This window comes from Cygnus atratus, chromosome 2 (genome assembly GCF_013377495.2).
Source record: "Cygnus atratus isolate AKBS03 ecotype Queensland, Australia chromosome 2, CAtr_DNAZoo_HiC_assembly, whole genome shotgun sequence".
NCBI classification, from domain to species: domain Eukaryota; kingdom Metazoa; phylum Chordata; class Aves; order Anseriformes; family Anatidae; genus Cygnus; species Cygnus atratus.
Window position 1 is genome coordinate 16997082 of NC_066363.1, and position 24191 is coordinate 17021272.

The 24191-nt window shown below is 37.9% G+C and overlaps 1 protein-coding gene across 1 annotated transcript in view; it reads left to right on the plus strand.

Annotated features, from left to right (window-relative positions):
• MPP7 (MAGUK p55 scaffold protein 7) overlaps positions 1–24191 on the plus strand; it is a 150179-nt gene that overhangs the window by 96200 nt on the left and 29788 nt on the right. Inside the window, exons 7-12 of the mRNA XM_050708827.1 lie at positions 12689–12820; positions 19316–19397; positions 20363–20448; positions 22256–22330; positions 22980–23176; positions 23697–23761. Coding sequence (XP_050564784.1) covers positions 12689–12820; positions 19316–19397; positions 20363–20448; positions 22256–22330; positions 22980–23176; positions 23697–23761 — 637 coding nt within the window. The remainder of the gene's footprint in view (positions 1–12688; positions 12821–19315; positions 19398–20362; positions 20449–22255; positions 22331–22979; positions 23177–23696; positions 23762–24191) is intronic.

Consider the following 24191-nt stretch of genomic DNA (forward strand, 5'->3'; position numbering starts at 1 on the left):
GTGTGTTGAGCATTGACTAGCTGTTGAGAACTGCCTCACTATTATGTATGCAACTGTTTTGTATGTACACTTTGGGAAACCTGAAGTGAACAAAATTCTTAAGATTGTATTTCTCAGTGAAAGGTAGTTCCTAAGGTCTTCTCTTCAGATATCAAGGAAATGTCATTATCATGACTTAGACCTTAACTCTGCCTACAGTTCTAACCTCCTATGTAGAGAATATTGACAATGTTTTTTCTTATATTATTTCTGTTGTAAATATTTGCATCTTTTTTCAGTATACATTCTGCAGTTTTTAACGACATACTAAAACAGAAATAACCCTAGAACAGTATTATTTACCAACAAAATTTGCTGTGCTTTTTAGAAGGAAAAATGTGAGCACCTTTTTTTTTTTCTCTCCAGAAAAATCTCTTCAATTTTTTAAAGATACATTCAAATAATAATTTGAACACGGAAGGCGAATTTGCACAGGTACTTTTAAAGCTTTTGAAAATGTACTTTCTCTGTTAAGAGCTGATTTTGTATCAGCTGTGATACAGAGGGAGAAAATCCCTTAATAAGTATTTGCATTTAAATTGACTAATGAATAATTTAGTAAGTTCCAGTATTCCTAGATTTCTGATATAATTACAGGCTATTTTACATCAGTGTAGATGTTTGTCTTGTTCTTTGCTCCAAAATCTTTGCAGTGACTTTTTTATGTTAGTGCCCTTTATACACAGAAATCAATATCCTACTAAGTAGGAAACAAAAAGCAGCATTGGTTTAATTTGCATATTCCATATAACATTTTAAAGCTTTCAAATTCTCTTCCACTTTTAATTAAAAAGCTTTCATGAATAGTAGCTCTCAATTCATTTTCTAACAAACTGGAAAAGGCTGTGTTCTTTTTGGAACACTGCCATAGCACAAGAGCATAATTGTTATTTATTTTTTTAAATTACTTGAAACCTGAAAAACCAAAGCAATCAACTATAGGAATGAACATTTTAGGTACTTTTTTGTTGTGGCTGTAAACTAAAAAGCTATAAAAAGAATGGACCATCCTTTAGCCCATTGAACAATTTTATCCCAATTATATTCACTTTGACCCAGACTCCGGATATATCATTCATATCTTACTTGCTCTTACCTTTTTGTTTACAAAGGCAGTTACATTCCTAATCATTACGTATTAAAATGAGAAATTTATCATTTGAAGTCCCTGTTATGGTAAATTTAGTGTGTTTTAAATTCATATAAAATATGTCCTTTGTGGTCACTGGTATACTGAGCAGAACAATAATTATTTTAAAAGCCTTTGCCACAGTGCTAAAACTGTTTTGAAGGATGTTTATACCGCTTGTGACCTGGAGGAAATTAAACTTTTTTAACCTCCAAAGAATGCCAGTGGTGGTTCTGCCTATTTCAGCAGAGTTTATCTTCTGTTTATGTGCACTGAAAGGACTGCCAGCTGCTAGTGTGAAACATGAAGCAGGTACATAAACAGGGACACAAGGCACGACTGTGAATCACTTCAATGCATCATGGTACAAGAGAATGTAAATTATTTGGAACACTTTGGGAGCTGTACCTGTAGCTGTGCATGGAACAAGCTGTGGACATTCTTTAAGTATTTTTCTTGGCTTCTCTTTTATTACCGTAGAATGAATAGAATTTTGGAAGTATTCTCAAGATAACTTGCAGAGTGAAGGGAAAACCACTGTCGTATGACTGGGAATGTTTTCAGTTTAATTTATCCATGGACAACTTCAATATGTTGCTCAGAGAAAATACGGATTCTTAAAACTAAGTTGTTTTCAATTTTTTTAAATTGCCTTGAAATGACAAAGATACATATGCCAGAAAACTGTATATAGGATTTACACTTGCTGTTTTATTTGCAATTTATTTGAAATGTATTTGAATTCCAATTTCACAAAGCATAAACAATTTGTGTTTGTAAACATTTTCATCTAATAAGTACCTCCTTGGCTTTCCTTCAGAATATAAGCAGGAGTTAAACAAAACTAAAGCTGCAGATGGTGAAACCAGGGCAGTTTGTATTCTTCACATAACTGTTCCTTCTATTTGTTTAGGTTTCTTTTTTAAAAAAAAAAAAAAAAGAAGAAGAAAAAGTGCTTCTTTTAGTTTGAAGCATACTCTTCTAGTTGTCTTATCCTGTTCTGGTTTTCTTATATTTTCTGAGAAGTTTGTAAAACTCTAGCCTTTATTTGATAAACTGCTGATACCATCACCTGTGCCATCTGGGGCTTATTGGATTTGCACAGTGTCCTAATAGACTGCTCGGATCAAAGTGCTACTTGTTCTGTTAAAAAAATAATCATTTTAAGCCTTTATCAGCAGAGCTTTATAAAGCTGCCTTACAGTCACTGGCAAAAATTGACAATATAATTTACTATGCAGGAAGCAGCAGGCGTTTTTCTACAAGAACTTTAACGTACAAAGTACTCAAAGAAAATATTGGGCTATAATAATATAAACCAAAAAATGCTTTTTCTTTGAAAATTTTATAAAACATTTCTTGTAACATGTAATTAAAAAAATCTTAACATAAACTTTGTCCTCTTTTCGCCATTTCCTTTGCAATTAGACTTGCTGAGGATTTTCCATCAGGGATTTTTCATTGAAATATGTGGTTTCTGCAAAGTCAACATTTTCCGCTGGAAATTGTTGGAATTTGCCTACAACTGTTCAGGTTTTGCATCTGGAAAAGCCAAACACAAATTTCAGGTCAGTTAACATCTGAGCTCCATTTGTGCTGTTAGTGCATCCCAAGCACTTGGAGGACCTTTTGGCTCTGTTCCTTTTGAGATTTGTCTTCCTGACTGAACCAATGTTTTCTATTTTTGCTCATGTCCTGGGAGACTGTTCTCCTTATGAAACATTCATGGTCACGTATGGTAACGCAGACTACAGTATGTGTTTAGAAAGCATAATTGTCCACGATTTATAACTATTTATTTGTCAGTGCTCTCTGAGGTTTGCTGATAGGACTGGTTACAGGATTTGTGCTCTTACATTGAAAGATTTTACTATACAACTAGTTTAACTTTATTAATATGGTGAGCTGGAGCATGATGTTCTTTGTATGTCAACTGGGAAGTTACCTAATGCTCATTTTCAAAATCAGAGGCCTAAGTAAATCAGCAAGTATATGCTTAATTTTGGATGGTATGCTGTCAAAAACCAGCAGTGAGAGAGAAATATTTATTTTCCACCTAAGTAATATATGGAAATTTTCAATAAGCAGGGAACAAAGCACTGGTGGTGTGGTAACACTGATTGGTGGATAGCCCACAGGTGTCCTGAACATAGCCTGCAGATATCCTGAGCACACCAGCCATGAAGCTGGGGGAGAAGGACAGCAGACAGCACTAGGCAGACTTCATTAAGAAGTGAATGAGATCCTTCTACAAAGTTTTTCCTTCCTTTACTTGCAAAAGAGATCGCCAAGGAGAAAGAAGGAGAGCAAGGAGACAGAGGTGACTCCATGCACTTAGCTTAAATGTCCCCATTGTTTGTTTGGAGAGACAGATCGAAGGCTAATCTTATATGTGTTTTGAAAATTAGTCTTCATTCTCTGAGTCCTGGTGCCTGTGTTCTGCTAGAAGTTGAACACTGCTGTTTTGAAGGGAGGAATGGCTATGGATTTGGTGGAGAAAGGAAGTGAAATTTTAAGGTTATTGTTAACATCTGCTAAATATAATGTTTTTAATGCTCTCTGATAGGCGTGTAAGCTGTGATTGAGTGAAAAGGTGGGTTATTCAATAGATTTCTTAAATTATTTTTTACCATATGCAACAGGCTGCCATTTGGGGAAGCCCTCCCTCACACATTTTGGCAACCTTGTTAGAGGAACAATAGGTTCTATACTTAATTCTTCAGTTTTAGAACTTGACTTGCTATTTCTATTGCCACTTGCAGCCATAATTTAAAGGAGTTTTTTGTAGAAAACATTTTTTGAGTGGGGAGCTCTGGGAAAATATGTTGCTGTCTTTATTTCTGGAATTATTTTGCTACTGTAATGGAAGAAGTAAAATCAAAGTTAATAGCAAAATAGTCCTTTTAAAAACAGCAAGAAAAGCCTTGATTTTTCACACCTGACAGCCAGAGAAAATTAGAAAACAGTTGTGGCACACTCATAAATTGTTAAGAGCTGACAGAGCATACGTATAACAATATACAACGTATCAAAAATGTAGATATAAAATGATATAAAGGAGATGAAAGGATACTGCATAAATATATTTAAGTAATAATCATCAGATTATGCTGGAAAGGCTCTTATTTCCATCTCACGTGACAACTGAGCTGGTGTCAAATGGACAGCCTGTGTCGCAATCGTCTTAGATGTACAGAAATGAAAATGCTCATTAGCAACCAGCGTATAATAAACAAAGTAATAGATAAAATAAACAAAAGTAAAGCCAGGCAGGTTGGCAGGAGAAAATAAAAAAAAAAAGAAATGCAAATCAAAGAAATTCTTTGGCTACATATAAAGACATTACCACGTGAAATAACCTTCTCTAACTCATGTAAGATTTCTGAACGGCATACATGGACCTATAACATTCACCTACAGCACCTAAAAGTTGGCCACATAACTGAAGCTGAGTGGGACAATCCCTTCCCTCAACCAGTGAGCTGTGCCTGGCGCACCCCAGGGCACGGCTGGCCCTCCTGGCTGCCAGGGCACACCGCTGGCTCGTGGCCAGCCGGCCTCCACCAGAGCCCCCAGGCCCCTTTCCGCGGGGCTGCTCTCCAGCCTCTCGCCCCCAGTCTGTGCGTACAGCCGGGGTTGCCCCTTGCCAGGTGCAGAATCCGGCACTTGCTCTCGTTAAATTTCATGAGGTTGGAGATCGCCCAGCCCTCTAATTTGTCAAGATCTCTCTGCAAGCCCTCTCTGCCCTGGAGGGAGTCAACAGCTCCTCCTAATTTAGTGTCATCTGCAAACTTACTTGGTATACATTCAAGTCCTGCCTTCAGATCATTTATGAAAACACTGAAGAGAACTGGCCCCAAAACGGAGCCCTGAGGAACCCCGCTAATGACTGGCTGCCAGCCTGATGTAACCCCAATACCCTTATGAGCCTGATGTAACCCTGTATACCCCTTTGAGCCTGACCCATCAGTCAATTGTTCACCCATTGTTTCAGTATTGTCAGGATGCTACCCCTTCTTCAAAAAAAGAACACATCAAGGATTGCCAAGATGCTGGACAAGTGCTGATGTGTAAGCATTTTCCAGTCTGCAAACCATGTATTTTGTGCTCTTGGAAGTTACTTAAATAGGGCTTTACCAAGCCCTATTTCGAAAACAGTCAAGAACAGTTTAGCTACACGAATCACGTTGTGAATGTAAAAGACTTTGTTCAGAGTCTTCAGCATTGGTTTAAAATCGAGGTTATTCTACTGTGATCCACAGTTGAGGAAAGACATAGGGCTGTCATCTGGAAGAATATTAACACCTTTACCAGATGACACGGGCAGGCTGCGTGCTTCTGTGAACGCTGAGATAGTTCAACTTTGGAAACGTCTCCAGGGGCTCCAAACAATGAGCGAAAGGAAATGGGAGTCTGAAGATGCAGAAAGTTTAGTTTTCTGCTGGCTGTTGCTGTCTGGCTACCAGCTGCAGGTAAACCCATCAGTTCAGATTGGTGAATCTGAAATCAAGAAACTGCATTTTCAGGCAATGAAATTACCCTTGTGTGAAAGGAAGTTCGTATAGTCAGGAATAAAGTCCTCCATAGTAAAAAGGAAAAAGTAATATGTACTTACTATTGATCCAACCGAGAAGTTGCTGTGCTAAGAACATTAATGTTTAGTAGATACTAAGAACACAAAACCACATATGTATGGGATGTGTTTTACATGTTTTGAGTCACTCCTGTGACCCAGGATTGGTCAAATTGGAAGAAAAAGGGATTCGATTGCCAGCGGGACAAGCTTGAACTGTGGGGCAACCCTGTTGTAAGTACAGATGGGACAGCCACACGCGTGGAATACTTCTTCCCTTTTGTGCATACCTAACTGCTGTCTTCTCAGACACCGTATCATTTCTGGGCCATTTATAGAGGACATATAGGAAAATACAACATTTGAAAGAAGAAAGAAGTAAATTAACCATGATTTTTTTTCCCATGAATTAATACATCCATTGGTTTCCTGGTTACAAATTGAAAACCATACTTAAATTAAAGGACTTTATTTCAGTTTTCTTACTGTCACTGTCAAAGGTTTTTTTGCTTATGTTGATTGAATAGTGTAAGTGATTTTCAGCAGCAAAGGTAAAGGATGTTCATTTCTTTGGAAGTTAACTGATTTCTTCAACATCATTTACTATGTGTATTTAACTTGGAGAATTTTATTCAGAGTAGAAAATCTCAGATTCTTGCAGGAAAGTTGCTTAAATTGTCGCACCTTTGGAAGGAATTTTAATCCTTTGCTGCCTGGGACATGGTTACTGGAGCTTGCATACTCACACTACTTCTACTGCCAGAGAAAACCCAGTTCATTGTTATCCCAGCCATCCTCTGTTCACTTCAGCAGCGCTAGCAAGTTTCTGCTGCCTGTAGTTTTATTGCTTGCTTCTAGATGATGCCTCACGTTTTAGCCGAGCTCAGTTCTACGGCCGTTAACTGCTCTCGCCTGTTAGCTCAGATGCCTGCTGGGCCGTGCCCTCTCGTCACACTCATGCTGATTCCCATGGCCCTTGCCCTGCGTCAGGCCTGGGGTTACCTGTGCTGCCCTTTTCTAGCAGCTGTTGTGCTGCCCATTTGCTGGGGAGTGGAGCTAGGGGATGGCATTCATAGGTGCCTACACTGCAGCAATTCACAGTGCAGCCTATGTACTCGTCACAGTAAGCTTGAAGACCAGTTCTTCTGCAGAGGAAGAAAGGTGTTCCCCTTTCTCTTGGCTAAATTCTCAGCTCCCTTTCCTCCTGTTAGTTTGGTGCTGTTTGTTAGTTGTTCTTGAAGGTATAGTTTGACTTTAAATACTTCATATTTTTATTTCTTTCTTCTCTAAACTGTTCTGTAATCTAATTGCTTTTTTGTGCCCAGAGCCTGTATGCCATCACCATTGTGCCTCGGCTTTCTGCTGGTTTTATTCTGCTGCCTTCAGCCTCCTTCAGTGGACTCAGTCTCCTCCCAGCTCTTTCAGCTTTTCTTTGGTATCTCTGGATGACTTCACTCACTTGATTTTAACTTTACGCAAGTTACTCTCATAAATCAGTCTTTCAAGTGCTGAATAATTTTTCCACCAATATTTTCATTTTATCTTTTTGTATTTCTTCTGTAACCTTTCACAAAGGAAAATTAGATACGGCTGCAGCTCTCTAGCATAAGAGCCCTGGCGGGTGATTTGAGGGGCACACCGCTGTGCTTGCAGGTGAAGTTACCCTTCTCCTCCTATGTACTTCTCCACTCCAGCCTTGGTGGAAGTTACTATCACCAAAACAAAGCAAAGAGCTGGGAAAATGTCTATTTCACCTTATATAGCTCAAGCTATCAAACTGAGCTGCCAGGAGATGTGGCCTGTGCTGGTGATCCAAGCTGTGGACTGACAGCAAGTCACGGGCCGTTCTGTTGCGTTTTGCTGACTCTGCTGCCTGGACAGCAATCTCCAGCAATGTAATGAGCAGCTGGATTGAAGTCTTAATCTGCTGCAGCTGGTTGCTTTCCTGAAGGTTAGTTGGAGTCCTCACAAACTTTATTTCTAAAACCTTGATTATTAAATACTTAATTTTCTAATCTTACTGTTTTTCTAGTAGATAAAGAAAGGGGTTCTTTTGTTTCTTTGTCCGTTGTCTTCCATCTTTGTTTAACTTGCTGTTTTCTAAAACGTTTTTTCTAGAGTTGCAAATGCAAAGTATTTCTGAAAAGTAGAGTTTAAATAGAGATTTATTTATTTTTTAAATAGTGAGAATTCTAAAACTTATAAGGAGCTGTGTTCAAAAATCAGGATTACTGAGGTATTTTTATTCTTATGGCTCTCAAAATATAAACAGAAGAAAAAATCATAAATCATATGAAATTTGTCATTGTTTTAGAGGAGCAAAAACATATTCAGTGTAGTTAAATGATACATGTTTTTCAAAATACAGAACTGTTTTCATTAATAACATTCTCAATTTAAGAAAGCATTTGAAGTTTCAGAACAGTTTAAGAAAAAGATCCTTGAATGTTTTTAAAGTCAGATTTTCTTTGTGTAAGTTGATAGTGTAAAATTTCAATTTATAAACTGTGAAATGATCAGTGATAGTTTTAATATGAAAAATACAGCACCAGTTATTAGACATTTCAGAGGTCTGATGAAAGTATTCATTTCCAGCTAGATCATGTCTAAGAATTTAGTTGAACATCAATATTTATATTTAGGTAGTGCAGGAGTTTGAATCATACCTTCTTTCAAGTTCTAAATATGGACCCTGTTTACATTAGTGAATCATAAGCATAGAACTTAGGGCTGAAATAAAATCTTTTTCTCCAGCGGTGATTAAATATGCATGACCCTCATCATATGTGCATAGTTCTGAAGATTTGTGTACTTCAAAACAAAAACAAAATGTAAACAAAAAAATGTCATCTGCACGTCTTGGAAGTTTCTTGTGCTAGGCAAAAATGAGTATCATGGAGTGTAAATGCAGTAAGTTGATTACTTCTTATGTACAAAAAGAGAACATTACCAGCTTTACCTTGCCTTGTGCATTCCCTACACCATTATTCTGTGTAAATCTTGTTCAGGATAGAATCCAAGTTTTATTTCTTGGCACTTGTAATTTGTTTGCTCTTAAAAAAAAAAGTTCCAAACTTTTATATATATAGTCTAGTCTGATGCATAATTTTTTGGACTAAGCATACATTTTATTAAATGCAGAGTACTGAGAAGCTGCTGAAGAAATGGCACTTTACTCTGTGAATATGGTCATTTTTTCATGTGTTTGAAATGTATGGAAGTTCTCCTGAGGAGATATGCCGATCATCTTTAGTTGAAACATTAAGTGAAATAAAATAGTTTTATAAATTTTGCTTGCAAATTAATCATTGTGCAATGTCTCTGCTGCTGACACTATTCAAGAGCAGCTACAGTGGATAGAGGAGACTGGATATATTGTTAAAAGAAGCAGCAATGAAATGAGCAGGAAAGAAATCTTTGTATGTTCAGCATACAACATGAACAAGTTTGGGATGACAGTAGCTCTTCTTGAAACTCGACTGAGAAAAAGCACAAAACTTCTGGCCTTTGTGTGCTTACTTCAAGCATGCACCTTTGCTCTGAAATAAAATAATAGTAGAGTGTGGGGAAAACTGTAGTATGCAGTGGTTCAATGTGTTTTTCAGAAGGAGGAGGGAAGGGCCTGATAAGTTCCAGTTGTGAACGAAGGAAAGCATCACTGCATCAGACACTGATTGGCATTGCTTTCTAATACTGGTGCTGCAGGGCTCTTCGGCATGCTGTGTCCAGAAGGCTGATCTGGCAGTCGTAGCAGGGAAGCGTCTTATTAACACTGATGGCATCACTCAGTTTGGTATTGGATGGAGGCTCTTTTGCAAGTTTCGTTGTCGGGGTAGTTTCTTTTGAACATGTTTTAAGTTGCTGCCTTTTACTGTGGAAATTGTACGTTAGATTAGTTTCATCTGTTTTCTCTATCTGCCCGATTGATTTTAAACTGCAATATAGAACCTCATTAAGCTGAACCAGTCTGTGAATGTGCCCGAGCTTTATGTGGAAAAATGTAGTTGCAGAATACTAGTTTCAGAAGTCTTAACTGTAAGTAGCTCAAAGTAAAAGCAAACACTACTTCTGTTTTAGTGTATCTTTGGTATTTCACATACATCTTTAGAGGACCACGTGTGATTGCCTGGATTTTACATGTGTAAGGCTTCAAAATACACATTTCCGGGAGGAACCATAATTGCTAGCCTGAGGTTTTTAGCTCAGACCTGAAGTAAAACTAATCTTTGGTGGGAGGGAGCTGGTGGATATTGATGGTGCATAGTACAAGCTGATAACTGTATCTTGGGAAGAAAAACAGAAATAATTAGTTATAGTGTTAAAATGTTTTTATCAAATTGTACAACATGAATAGAAATCAGCAAGACAATAGCAAATTCTCATGAAGCAGACCTGATCTTCTGTGTTTATTCTGCTGAAGACCTGACTTCAACTTGAAACTTCAGAGTTTGAGGATTGCTGTGTGTGCTTTCTTGTCTGCTTTTGCCATGATAGTTTGTAGCACTGCCTGGAAATTCTTTCAGTTGTTTACAGTCTCCTTCAATAAGGAAAAAAATCCTGGAATAGCATAATAGAAGTGTCATGTGTTTTCTAAAAATATTCGCATCATCCTCGAGAACATAAGGTTTTGGATTATTTGTATACTCAGTCTAATGTTATCTACTTAAGTAGAAAGTAAACTAGTATTAGAGAAATGTAGCCATTTTCCATTCTTCTTTATTAAGGCGTTTCTTCTTAATCATCATTGTAATTGTTATAATAGATTCATTATTGCAGTCATTGAACTGATACCTTCTGATGCCATCCATGTCACCGAGGTTGATGTGTTCTGCTTAATCCTAAACATCTCAACTTTTTGCAAAACACTTTATGGCAGGGAAGGTTATCAACTTGCAAATCACTTCTGCTTTTCAGACTAACTTTTGTAATATTAACTCTTTGGGCAAAAATGTCAGATCAAAATGGAAGATATTCAAGTGTTTAGGAGCAACTACTTGAAAACAAAAGCAACTGAAGGCAGTAACTACAATAAAAAGCATGGCTGTTGCTGTTACTCCTGCTGTAATGCAGAGTTTCCACCACAGAGGTAAATGCATTACTTGACCATTGTTCACCAGTCTAAAAGGTATTACAGATCATGAAGACTTTTCAAAATAGAAAAGAACTTGAAGAGTTCTTTATCTAGAAATAGATTTTTCATTTATTTTGTTCTTATTATTTCATCCAGTGAATTTTGGACTGTAGGGGAGATTTTCTTAGAGCCTTAGGAGAATAAGCTTTCCAACTTCCTTTGAATTTCAAGACACTTGAGTTTCTGCAGGCCATAAGTTATTTTGTTTTCAAGATTGAGCGTTTTGTCACAACAAAGTTTGAAAGGCCTTTCTTTGAAAAATCGATTGGCCAAGCTATGCCTGAACTGGAGAAACTACAAAGAGAAAGAAATGGGGCAAGACATGTGACAGGTGGTTGGTAAGCCAAATCGTTTGAGCAATACGTTCCTCAATCTCAATCATGAATTCCACAATAAATTAAACATTCCTAGGATAATTTGGAGCTGGTATGAAAGGGAGCTAGTATGAAAGGGATCCAGTAACCAAGTAAGCTTCCAGAGTTCCTCTGAAGGGAATGGTTGGGAAACAGCTTAATGTTATGCACCTGATGCTTGAACAGAGGTACTGGAAGATGCTTATTTTGCTTATTTGATTCATAGGACTGCTTGGTTTGTTGGAGAAACTTTTATCTTGGAGGAATAGAATGTTGTTCTTACTTTTGGAGCCTTGGGTTTTCTCCTGATCATTATTCTTGTAATTTCAAGCTAGTGTATAAAGCACTTAGTACTTTCATATATATGAAGACACTGTTCTGTATCCACAATTTACTTAGGTGCACACATTGTGTGCATGAAAATACGTACTTTATGGAGGGAATTCTTTGTCATTCCCTGACAAAGAGTCCCTCCCCAGCTTTCCTGTAGGCCCCCTTCAGGCACTGGAAGGCCACTGTAAGGTCTCCCCGGGGCCTTCTCTGCTCCAGGCTGAACAACCCCAGCTCCCTCAGCCTCTCTTCATAAGAGAAGTGCCTCAGGCCTCTGATCGTCCTCGTAGCCCTCCTCTGGACTTGTTCTAATACATCCATGTCCTTTTGGTGCTGGGGGCCCCAGAACTGAATACAGCACTCCCGGTGGGGTCTTACAAGAGCAGAACAGTGGAGGAGAATCCCCTCCCTTGCCCTGCTGGCCACACTGCTTTTGATGCAGCCCAGGATCTGGCTGGCTTTCTGGGCTGCGAGCGCATGTTGCTGGCTCACGTCGAGCTTCTCATCCACCAGCACCCCCAGGTCCTTCTCCTCAGGGCTGCCCTCCATCTATTCTCCATACAGTCTGTATTTATGCTTGGGGTTGCCCTGGCCCAGATGCAGGACCTTGTGCTTGGCCTTGTTGAACCCCATGAGGTTTGCATAGGCCCACTTCTCAGGCCTCTCCAGGTCCCTCTGGATGGCATCCCTTCCCTCCTGCGTGTCGACCACACCACACAGCTTGGTGTCAGCAGCAAACTTGCTGAGGGTGCACTCGATCCCACTGCTGATGTCACCAACAAAGATGTTACACAGCGCCAGTCCCAGTACTGAGCCCTGAGGGAGCACCACCGGTTACTGATCTCCACCTGGACATTGAGCTGTTGACCGCAACTCTTTGAGTGCGACCATCCAGCCAATTCCTTACCCACCAAGTGATCCATCCATCAAATTCATGTCTCTCCAATACAGAGACAAGGATATCATGCAAGACAGAGTCAAATGCTTTGTCAAATTGTATACAAAAATTCTATTCGATCTACCTGCATCATGTTAGTAGAGCTAGTAGAGTCAGGCTATGTATAATAGTGTCTGCTTTGTCTTTCATGAACTTTTCAGATGCCAGATAATTTACTGACTGTTAATATTTCCAGGCTTTGCTCTCTGTGCATGATACTGTTGCTCAGAAGAACTATGATCCTGTCTTGCCCCCCATGCCTGATGATATTGATGAGGAAGAAGATTCAGTTAAAATAATCAGACTTGTCAAAAACAGGGAACCATTGGTAAGTCTTCCTGTCGTTTGTTTTTATGGGTGTTTATTTTTGTGTGCAGGGTGTGGAGTGTACAGATTATAAACACAAATGGGTAAAATTAATTAGAAAAGTGAATAGACAGGCATTGTGCATGTTTATTCATAACATTCAGTGATGCACTTGTGTATTCCATTTCCATTTATTATTAGTAAAGTATGTGAAATGAATTATAAGAATTTGTTCATTTGTGGTGTTTGAGCATTATGTATGTGGGCCGGTCTGAGCTTTTATATATGTGATATATTCATCTTTTATCTTGAATTTGCATCATGAACTTGTTTTAAAATGAGAGGGAGAATGAATCCCCAAAGAAATCGTGACCTTTGTTATGAACTGTGCCTCTGAGCATTCATGTAAAAAAAATGTGACCTTTTGATACACTGAAAATAAAGCATAAAAACATATTTTAAAATGCTTGAATTGAAATCTGGGCGAATTTAAGATGTCTGTTGTTGTACTTTGGATTATGAATACTAGAAAGTTAATATCTTCATGGGGATATCTGGAAAAATGAAAGGACTAAACCTAGGTTGTATTACAAGAATATTAAAATGTTTTACTTGATTTGGTTATTTTTATTTGCTGTAGAGTGGGAGTCATCTTGGATAAAATTTACCTGTGCTCTTTTTCTCCTGCAAATCAGTAAGAGCTTTGTTTTATGCTATACTGAATATTTATTTTAATGGATTGCAATTCTGAAGAAATATCTGCAAAATAACTTTGAGAAAGCAATGATTCTGCATTTGAAATGACATCAGGAAAGTGATTCCTCTGTTAGACATACAGGGAGAGCATGTCTCGCAGTAGACATCTTATCATCACTCTTGATGGATTTCTGGCATCAATAAACAAGAAATAAATTTTAGTAGTGACTGACTGTAGATGCCCATTGGCATAATGAAATGTTTGACCATATGGAAAGTTTTCACTTTGTTTTAACATATTAAACTTTTTTTTTCCAAATGTTTAAATCATAGCTTCAACCTTTCCTCTTTTTTTTTTTTTTTAATCTAAGAAATTCTTTGAGGAAGAAAACAAACTTGCTTTCAGATTTAGTATCAGAAGGAGTATTAATTCTGAAAGGTGTGAACAAATCAGAACACATAGTATGAAATGAGGATATGAGAGCCTACGGTTACTTGACAGTGGGGAACTTTCAAGGACAAAAGAGTCAAACTCTTCTCAGCAGTGAAAGATGCTAAAACACAGGGCAGTGGCCACAGGATACAGCTCTGGGACGCTTAGATTGAGAATTAAGAAAAATTAAGAAAAATGTAAGAAGAAAAAATTAAGAAAAATGTATCATCAGGTGGGAAAGTACAGCACTGGAGGAGACCCACCAGAGACGTTGTGGAGTCTCCAAACTGTCACAAGTCAATGGCTGGCCTGATCTGCCTTCACAGTAGTCCTGTGCTGAGCAGGAGATTGGCCTCAAAGACTTCTAAAGCTTCCCTTCGATCAGTGTTTCTAAGATAGCACATTATCTGTATGGGAAAGGAGTGTCTGTGGTCTCAAGTCCCCAGCCTATCTTTCTGTTCTATTTTCATTGGAGAAGAACTTATGGTGAGTTCTGGTTTGTGTGTTGTTTGCTCTCCAAGAAAACTTCCAAGAACACTATATAGTGTCCTCCTCATTTTCTGTAAATCCCCTTCATGCCATTTTAACATTTTTGATGTTGATGTCACGTACTGACTTTTTGTGGCAGATTTATGGTCACTTACTGTTATGCCACCATCATCACAGTACATAACAAACTTGTTTGTGTTTTTGTCTTCACCAGATTGCTGTTTTCTTAAGTATGAGTGAGAAGAAACATGCCTGGTAGCTCAGATAAGTTACCGGATAAGTTACTTATCAGAGTAGGCACAGCAGAATAATTAAAGACAGGTTTTTGCTAGGTATTTTAGAACTCTTGTGTTTATGTTTCCTGAAGTTGATTTACTAAAGAAAGGATACACCATAACCTACTTTTACTAAACTATTTAAAATTTCATTTTCTATTTATTTCCATGTCTTTTTAATTTCTTTTCCTTCAGAGCTTGTTTTAAAGTCTTGCATATTCCTGGCCGAGTACATATCAATGAGTCTCTATTTGTTCAACTCATCTATTCACACTACTCCAGTGTCATGGTTTTGGCTGGGATAGAGTTAACTTCTTCATAGAGGCTCACATGATGCTGTTTTGGGTTTATGATGAAAACTGTGGTGCTCACACACTTCTGCTCTGCTCGTGTGTGCGGCTTTTGCTTTACCGGGTGAGCTGTCTTTGTCTCAACCATGAGTTCTCGCGCTTCTCCCGTTCCGATTCTCTCCCCCATCCCACCTAGGGAGAGTAAGCAAGCGGCCATGGGGTCCTGAGCTGCCTGCTCGGGCTAAACCACAAGAACCAGTCATAAAGGCTGACTTCCACTTGCATAGATACATCAGAATTGTTTCTAATGAACTTGAGAATGGAGGTACCATACAGTATTTTTTCTGGGGTGGGAATTGCCTGTCTTCTTGACTTGAAGGTACTGAGCTCTTTGAACTTTCTTTCACTTCTGATACCTTCTCTTCCTCTGTTTGTAAGCAAGCAGCAGAGATTGCTATTCTGCAAAGCAGTTAGCTTTGCATCAGCTGCAAGTTCTGGAAGTTCTTGTCTTTGAACATCTCCTTTGGATTACTTTCAGCAGTACTCTGTGAAGTGAATTACGCACTCTCTTAACTTTTCGGAGTGTATCTAGTGACCTTTTTAATGTAAAATTACACCACATTTCCTCTTGTATTTGTTTGTACTTGTCTCTGAGTTAAGCAACTCTCACTGGTGTTAATCACATATTAACAAAGACTGAGTTCCCAGGAGTAATCATCTCACAAGGGGGAAACTGGGTTTGCGGGAGGGCCTTCTGTTTGCCAGATTTCATCAGTTCAACAGTCATTGCTGAACTTTCCTCCAGTTTTTTTGCAAGAGATGATTTAAACTTTCGGTTTATCCATCCACAGTTTTTTTTTTTCCCTTCTTTCTTTTTTTTCCTTGATGCTTTATTAGCAAATGGCATTCTAACAGCTTCTCGCTCAAGTGAGGTGAGATCATGTGTTAGGAGGTTTTACCTAAACAAAGTAATTTAGAATGTCTCTGAACCTTATATAGAGAGAATTAAGAGACATTTCCTTCCAGAGATGGTTCAAAATTCCCCTGACTGTAATTCGTCTTTTTGTCACATAGCTTGGAGGGTTTTTATTTAAACCCAGAGTCCACTTCCCTAGGACTTCTTCAGTCATTGCCATTTTCCTGGTTAACATTTCTGATACCCAGCACCTGGCGTATCTGGAGTTCAGCTACTAGCCACTCGCTGCTTCCAGCTTTGAAGTGATAGTCCTGGTTTGTTAGCACTGTCATGATTTTGTTCTGAACAGGATCCTTCTTCATGTCCAGATGATTTCTTCTTCATCACGTAGGTTCATTTCACATAAATTTAGTCATTTGGAAAGCAATGATCTGTGCTGTGTCTACAGTCAGGAGAAAAATAGGCAGCTCCAGAATGAGCCATTCCATCTGTTCAAGATGCCTGTCTTAAAGAAAGGATGATTCATTCTCTGGAGCTGCCTATTTGTTTTCATTAACTGCAGGAGGAGCCTGGACACCTAGCTTGAACTAGATACCTGATTTCCATAGCTGAACTTGGGTGAAACAAATTGTGGTGTTTAAAAATAGTTGCATACATGTTCTGCCAATGCAGATTCTCCAGTTATTCCTCTGTGCCACTTCCTCTAAGTCCCCATAGCTTGGTTCTTGTCAGTGAATGAAACCGACCAACTATTTTATCGGTGGTGTTAATTTGGGGGTATGGAAAGCCTTGGTGTGCGTAGTCTGCATGTGCATGGGCATCAACTTCTAAATAACTGTTCAGTGTAAGGTAGGTAGCTGCTCTTTGTATTTGCATTTCCAATAAAAATGAATTAAAATAAGTCTTATTGAAGTAGTTATTTGCATTCAAATCTGCATATGTTTTTGTTTAATAGAAAAGTATGCAAAAATATTAATGATCTTTCAAACTCTCTTATTAGTAGCTTATTTTACAGGCTAGTCTTTTTCTTCCTAAAAAAAAGAACGGAGGCTTAGAACGTTTGTATTGTGGAACCAGCAGATAAATGGGTGAACTAATAAAGCTTACGTCAGTGAAACCCTGAGTGGTGCTTACCAACCAGTTTTACTACATTAAAAGTAATTAAAAAAAAAAAAGAAACGGTGAAAGAGCCTTGCTAAAGGAGCTTGTATTTTAGTGTTTTTGCATGGTATAGCTTTAAACATTTTCTCAGTCTGATCACCATATGGCTCCCAAACTCCTTATTTTTCCCTTTAAAAGTATTTTAAACTGAGCTATGCTATTACATCTGTATATGTCTCATTTAGGGTAACTTACACTTTTGGCTAGCAACACTGAAAATATTTTCCAGCTCTCAAGGTCCAGCCTAACCTTCTTCCATTTTTAAAGCTCTAAATGAGGAGCTGCACTGCACATGTAACTGAAAGTACTGGAGCTGAACATCTCATAAGGAGAAATCCTTGCCAGATTATATATACCTCATACTTTAAGCAGGGCTGGCAACAGTACAAGAGAAGCTGCTTTTTCAGAAAATCAACTCTTCAAGTGCTCAAAAAGAAATCCATTTGTGTTTGATGATTTCTTTTTAAGTATTCTAAATTTGGAGCGAAGGAGAGGTTAAAGAACCCTCTTTTTTCTTTGTGTGCCACAGGTACAGCAGCATGCGTAAACTCAAACAGTGCTGCCTATGGGCCTCGCGCTGAGCTTGCCATAAAGAAGTTATTGGCAGTTACCTTGCTTGGGTTAAATAATTTTCCTGTAAATTTTAGCTTGATTTTGTGCTTTGTGTGAAAATTCCCAGTTACCTTTTACACTTACTGGGACACTTTTGAAATCAGCTGATGTGTGCCGGGAGTTCATTTTGTGGCGATATACAGGTAGTGGTACTTGCCTAAAGAGTGAAGTGACTGCTCCATTGTGACACGAGCTGGATCATCACTTCTAGATGTCACCTTGGTCCATACTGCAAGTTCCACACAAGTTTTTTCCAGGGTCTGTCCAAAAACAAAGAGAAGGGAAGTAACCATGTCTAGACATTGGCATGAGGGGACACTGTGGCTGGGTGGTGGCAGCGGCCAGCTGCTGGGCACAGCTTGCATTTTGCATCCAGTGAAGTTTAACAGTGTCAACATCTAGGTAAAAGGCCTAGAGCCTTTCTTTTCAAGGCTTCTTTCCTGATGAATGGGGGAGTCTCTGCTTTATGTGAACGATATAGTGGAGGTGTCCTGTGTTTGTATTCAGCTGTAGCATCCTAATGCTTTTTTCTTTTTGGTGGCTGTATTAAAACCAAACCCAAGATATTCTATACTTTTAAACAGATGCAACTTTCCAGGTTTTAATAATAAGCTTTAAATTTACAGCCGTTGCTGCAAGGTCGTACCTTAATACTGAGATCCAGGCTGGAGGGGTTAATGCTGTGTTTGATAGATTCGTAATGGCACTCTGTTCTTTCTGCACAGAAGTCTAATCATGAGATTTTCAAGTGAAATTGCAGAGCAGGGCCAGCCTCTCCCCACCTCATTGCCTCCCAGTCTGCCTGAAAGAAATGTCACTGCAACTTCAACAGTGCTTCGAGGCTCTGGTTTTCCTTAGATTCTCCCTTGTCCCTGCCACTACCTGGTTCTTACTCATCACTTCGTGCCTCTCTGCAGAACACCTTCACAGTTGTGGTTACAAAGGCATTTTTCTCCTCTAGACAGCTATTCACTGCAAATTTCACTGCGTTTTGCAATTTTTACCTAAATGTCTTGCACTGTATTTGTGTAACATAAAAACAGTCAATGTCCCACTCCTCTGCGTTGTGAGCTGTCCCTCATGTATTCCAGTTCCACATGAGAGCTGAAGCGCAGGGGGATTTCTTGAATTGTGGTTTATTGATGGCACTGTAAAGCAAAATAGGGATTAGTGTGTGCATGGGCAGTTTTCAGTGTGAAGTGCAACAATTACAGATAAACCTTTCATAGGCATCATATGTAACATCCCCACTCCCCTACCCCCCTTTTAACACAGAAACAACTTACCAATTCTCAGTAATAGTTTAGTACACTTTTAGCAGCGGACTCAAATAACATATGCTACAGTAAACGTTAAGTTGAAAAGTGAACTTTTTGTGCCATTTGTGCTTTTTTAATGCTGTGTACGTACAGAATGCCCAAGTCACTTCTGAATGGAAAAGAAGTCCCATTTTAACAGGATGGTAATAGAGCAACATACCTGAGCAACATAGCTTGTATATTCTTTACGTGAGCAAGTATCATTTTGGGTTATTCACACATCAATGCTATGCCAACTTTATTCATTTTTGTGTAGCAAATATTTTTTAGTGTAGGGATTTAAATTTATGGTAAGATTAACCAAGAAACATTTTTTTTCTTTAAAGGGGGCTACTATTAAAAGGGATGAACATACTGGTGCTATTGTGGTGGCCAGGATAATGCGTGGAGGAGCTGCAGATAGAAGTGGTAAGGTGTTGCTTCTTGGTACAAGCCATTCAAATTATAAAATTTAGAAGATGTGATAAAATGGGAGTATTTTGTACATATGAAATACTTCTGTACCACAAAGATGTTTGGAGTTTGGGCAGTTTTCCAAAGTGATGTTTCAATGCCAGAGAAAGTATTCGTGCTGAATTTTTTTCCCCAATTCACTTGCAATGAGGTGTCTTTTGAGTTAGCAGGTGGAGAGGGGTTTTTTCTTTTTTTTTTTTTTTGTTTGTTAGTTAGTTTGGCTGGTTTTTGATTTATCCTAATTTGTTTCCAGTTAAAGACATCCACTCAGAAAAATGAGATAGTCTAATATAGTACCTATAGATGGAGAAACTCATGATGGCTGCATTATTCTATGCTACTACATTTGGAGTTTGCAGGTCATTATCAAAATAGCAGCCCATCCTTGACTCCCATTGTTCAGTTTGGGATGCTCAAAATCTGAAAGAACTCAAGCAAGAGATCCTGAATTATACTCTTAACGTGTCTCTTTTCACTGAAGACAATCTAAGACAGCTGCATTTCACACTTAGGTGGGATAGTGGAGTAAATCTAGATATATATCATTAAATTAGGAAGCATTTGTACCACAAATTAGCGCTCATAACTTAAGTCATCTTTGCAGTACTTGCAGCTGTGTAGCAATAGGAAAGTAGTATGAGTAGAAAGAGATTTGGCACAGACATTTTTCAAACATCTGCATAAAAGTCTGGAAAAGTCATAGAGTACTGATTTTTGGGAGGAAGGAAGGAAGGTGAGTAAACCAACCATCTCAAACTTATCTATGGGGACAGTAGTTGTAGTTGTGTTCACCGTATATTCCTGTTTTTAAGTTAGAGGTTAAAGTAGATGGACAAGGGAGAAAACAGCTGAATTTTGACAGCTCTTTTTGTATTAGACATAACATATACTATTTAACAATCCCTCTTTTCCTTCTGTAGGTCTTATTCACGTTGGTGATGAACTGAGGGAAGTCAATGGGATTCCTGTAGATGATAAAAAACCCGAAGAAATAATACACATTTTGGTAAATACGAAACATTTTCAAATTAATTTAGGAGAGTCTAAAAAAAATAATTAGACTTACAATTTCTGATGTGTTTCTTAGTAAAAAAGTATATTTTGCAGTAGTGCTTTTTCTTCTAGTACCATCACCTACCAACCTCTATTTCCTTTCTCTTAGAAAAATGATTTTCCACACATTAGATCTGTGCAATTACAAATGACTTGTAATGGGTTAATGATGGTCACATGGCTGTAAACATCTTGTGGACCTCAATGTATCCTCTGCAGTTTTTAAGATATACAATGATTTGTTGAATTCAAACTTACAATTTTTTTTGTTTCTAATGCATTAAATTCACGTGAAGATGAATTCATAATGTACGTGCATGATAGAATAAACTAACTGGGTATGTTAAGAGTATATCTTAATTTGTATAGAATGATATATATAATTATGTTTATACTTCTCTGAACTACACAATCTGTAAAGCCAGCCTGTTTAGTCACTTACGGATCCCTATTGCAAATTAAGAATTCAGACTCTTCCAGAAATATTTAATATTTTTATAGCAAAGAAACAGATTAGGTCGTGACAGCTCTTTATATTCATGGTATAGTCATTTTTATATACATAAATACATTGCTGTCCTGATGAATTGAATGGCTGTCTCACAGTTTTGGTTCAATTACCAAGATGATTCATTTCAAGTGTTAGCCCAGCAATATTCATACTGGTTTTATGGTCTTGTGTTCCCTACAGAAACATATTTTCCTGCAAAAATTAATATTTAAAAATCTCTAGAAACACAATAGCACTAGAAAAGGTGTGAACAATTTCCCCATTTACCTCCTTGAGGTACAATATAAACATCAAAAGCTATTTAGAGCTTGTTTCAAAAGTAACAGAATTATTGATTCCAGTCCTATGGCTGGTGAAATAAGAACTTGGCTGCTGCTTGTCAAACAGTGAGCTCTTGGATCGCAGACATGCAGGCAGAAGTATGTCTCACTTGGTAGTGGACAGGCCTGTTTCCATTTTGCTTAAATCGTTGGCTGTCTGTTGCACTCTGCGAGTTTTATGAAACTTGTCAGCTGCATGCAATAGTAGCAGAGTCTCCAGCTGATTAGCACTTCCTTCAATAGCAAAATGTCACTGAGGCAGTGGGAATATATTGTGGTTAATAAGTAAAATGCAGCCAGACACACTTTAAGTGGGATATAGGGAAAGATGAATGGATGAGGTGGTTGATGATGGCTAACTTGTTTTAAGATTTATAGCGGAGGACTTTTTTTCCATTTAATACACGTAGTCTATTCAAAAATGTTTTTTTTTTTCTGGTTTCTTTAACTTGCCAAAAGAATAAATCCCCCCAATAGTTTTATATGATAAATATGGCACAAGCCTATTTGAATTTTTCTATCAGATTTTTTCTGAAAAATGTAATGTTAGTTGGATTTTTCAGGGATGTCCAAACTGTGCCAGGAGTCCAGCAGTTGCTTCTAATATGTGTATATTTTAGCTGTAGCATTTGCTCCTGCTTTCGGTGCAGAAGTGGAACCTCTGAAACATGCAGGTTCCAGGTTTTAACAGTCCATCTGTAACCCCAAGTGACACAAATAAATCATCAGGTTTTAAATGAGTACTTGTAATTTTTGCAGTTCAAAGTTCTGTATGGTGAAGCTGTCAAACTCGATGGATCATATCTGGGAGAGGATAGATTCATTATATTTTGAGTATTTTAATTAATTTGAATTTTATTTCCTTTTAAGATTTTCTTTGAAACTTACAGTTTAATTCTCTGTGCATTGTCTTTTAAAATGTTCACTAGGCTCAGTCTCAAGGAGCAATTACATTTAAAATTATACCCAGTGTGAAGGAAGAAACACCAGCAAAGGAAGGCAAGGTAGGCAAGTTCTTAAGAATATTTCAGAAGCAATTGTAGTAAGTGTTACTGCTGAGGATCAGTATTGTTTGCTTAGATGAGAGACCCAAGAATGTGACTTATGCCAGTTTTTCTAGCATAATACTAACATGCTAGATTTACAGGTGAATATGACATGGTTCTTAAGCCCTAACATTACAGTCATGAAGTTGGCATAGGTAACCTTCAGTCTTCTTTGAGCACCTGGCTTGCTTCCAAGTATTCCTCCCACTGTAGTGTGGACAAAAGAGACTTGATAGCACCTTAGTTCAAAACTATCTTATCTTCTATTCCTCTTCTTTTTTTTTCTTTTTTTTTTTTTCTTTTTTTTTTTTTTTCTGTTCCTCATGGACACAGTGTCCAACTGCAAAGTTTGAAGTTCTGTTTACCTTTGGGAGTCGAATCTTGCAGCCTTTACTGCATAGCGATTGCGGTTGCAGGAGCAATGAATAAAACATTCCTCTATTAACTTCTGATGTTAGACTTCCATGAGGATGTTTTACAGCAGTAAATGTTTATTGCTTTACATGATTTAATTCAATGTTTTTGAACAGTGAACACAAAAATGGGAGATACCTTTGGATTACATGTTAATATTTTGATTCTAAAGAAAAAGCACTGTTTGTTTCAGATGTTTATCAGAGCCCTATTTGACTATGATCCTAATGAGGATAAAGCAATTCCTTGTAAAGAAGCTGGACTTGCTTTCAGAAAAGGAGATATCCTTCAGATCATGAGCCAGGATGATGCGACCTGGTGGCAGGCCAAACATGAAGGTGATGCCAATCCCAGAGCAGGCTTGATCCCTTCAAAGCATTTCCAGGAGAGGTGAGCTAATGAGAAGCATAGTTTTATCTTTTATAGTAAGAAAATCACTTATTTGCCGAGTTGTTAAGTTAGCATAGTTGTCATACATATGCTCATAGATTACAAGGGTATTATAAACCTGCATTTGCAGCAAGACAACTGAACTTGGAAACCTGTTGCTGAAATACTTTGGATTTCCTTATTTGTCTGGCCAGAATTAATAATGACAAAAACTGATAGGATAGCACTGATCCAGATTAAAAGAAAAACCATATGGAAAATAGCACGTCAGTATCTGTATTCACACTGATGTACTATGCAGGAATAACAACTGCAGCAGATTTTGGAGAGCTTACAAAAATTTGAGGCTCAGTATTTAATTTTTTAGATTGTGAGTAGATTTCATTGTTTTAAATTAATTTCTTATAAAGTCTTCTGGATATTTTGCAATAGTCCCATGATGTTAAGTGTTTATTAATCCCAAATTTGCAGTGAAAACTGAGGAGTTTGTGTCTTTTCCCTACCACCTCCCATTTTATAGGAGATTTGCACTAAGAAGACCAGAAGTGCAGATTCAGCCACTGAAAATTTCCAACAGAAAATCATGTAAGTCTTTTAAGCTGGAATAGAAATCATACTCTTGATCTCTAACCTTATAAAATAGCAGTTTGTTTCAGCCCTGTGACTAGATGCATTTCTTCAGGGCACAATAGCTTCCTGATCACATTGTATCAGTAAGAAAATAGATAAATAGAACAGCTGAAATTAAAAGCTGTAAAAGCAGCAACAGTTATTCCCAATCCTCTGACTTTGTTTTCAAAGCACTGAGCCCAATTAATGTTTTGATATATAATATTTCAAAGGTTGAGGAGTGTTCTTTTCCTGTTGAAATAGTGCAGAATTGGCTCAACAGTTTATATAATTTGGACTGCATCAATATGGTGAAATTTATATTGAGAGTGAGATAAAAGGTCGGATATTCTCCCTTTCCTTCCCCATATAGTTGGTAATTTTTTGTGTCATATGAAGTAACGTG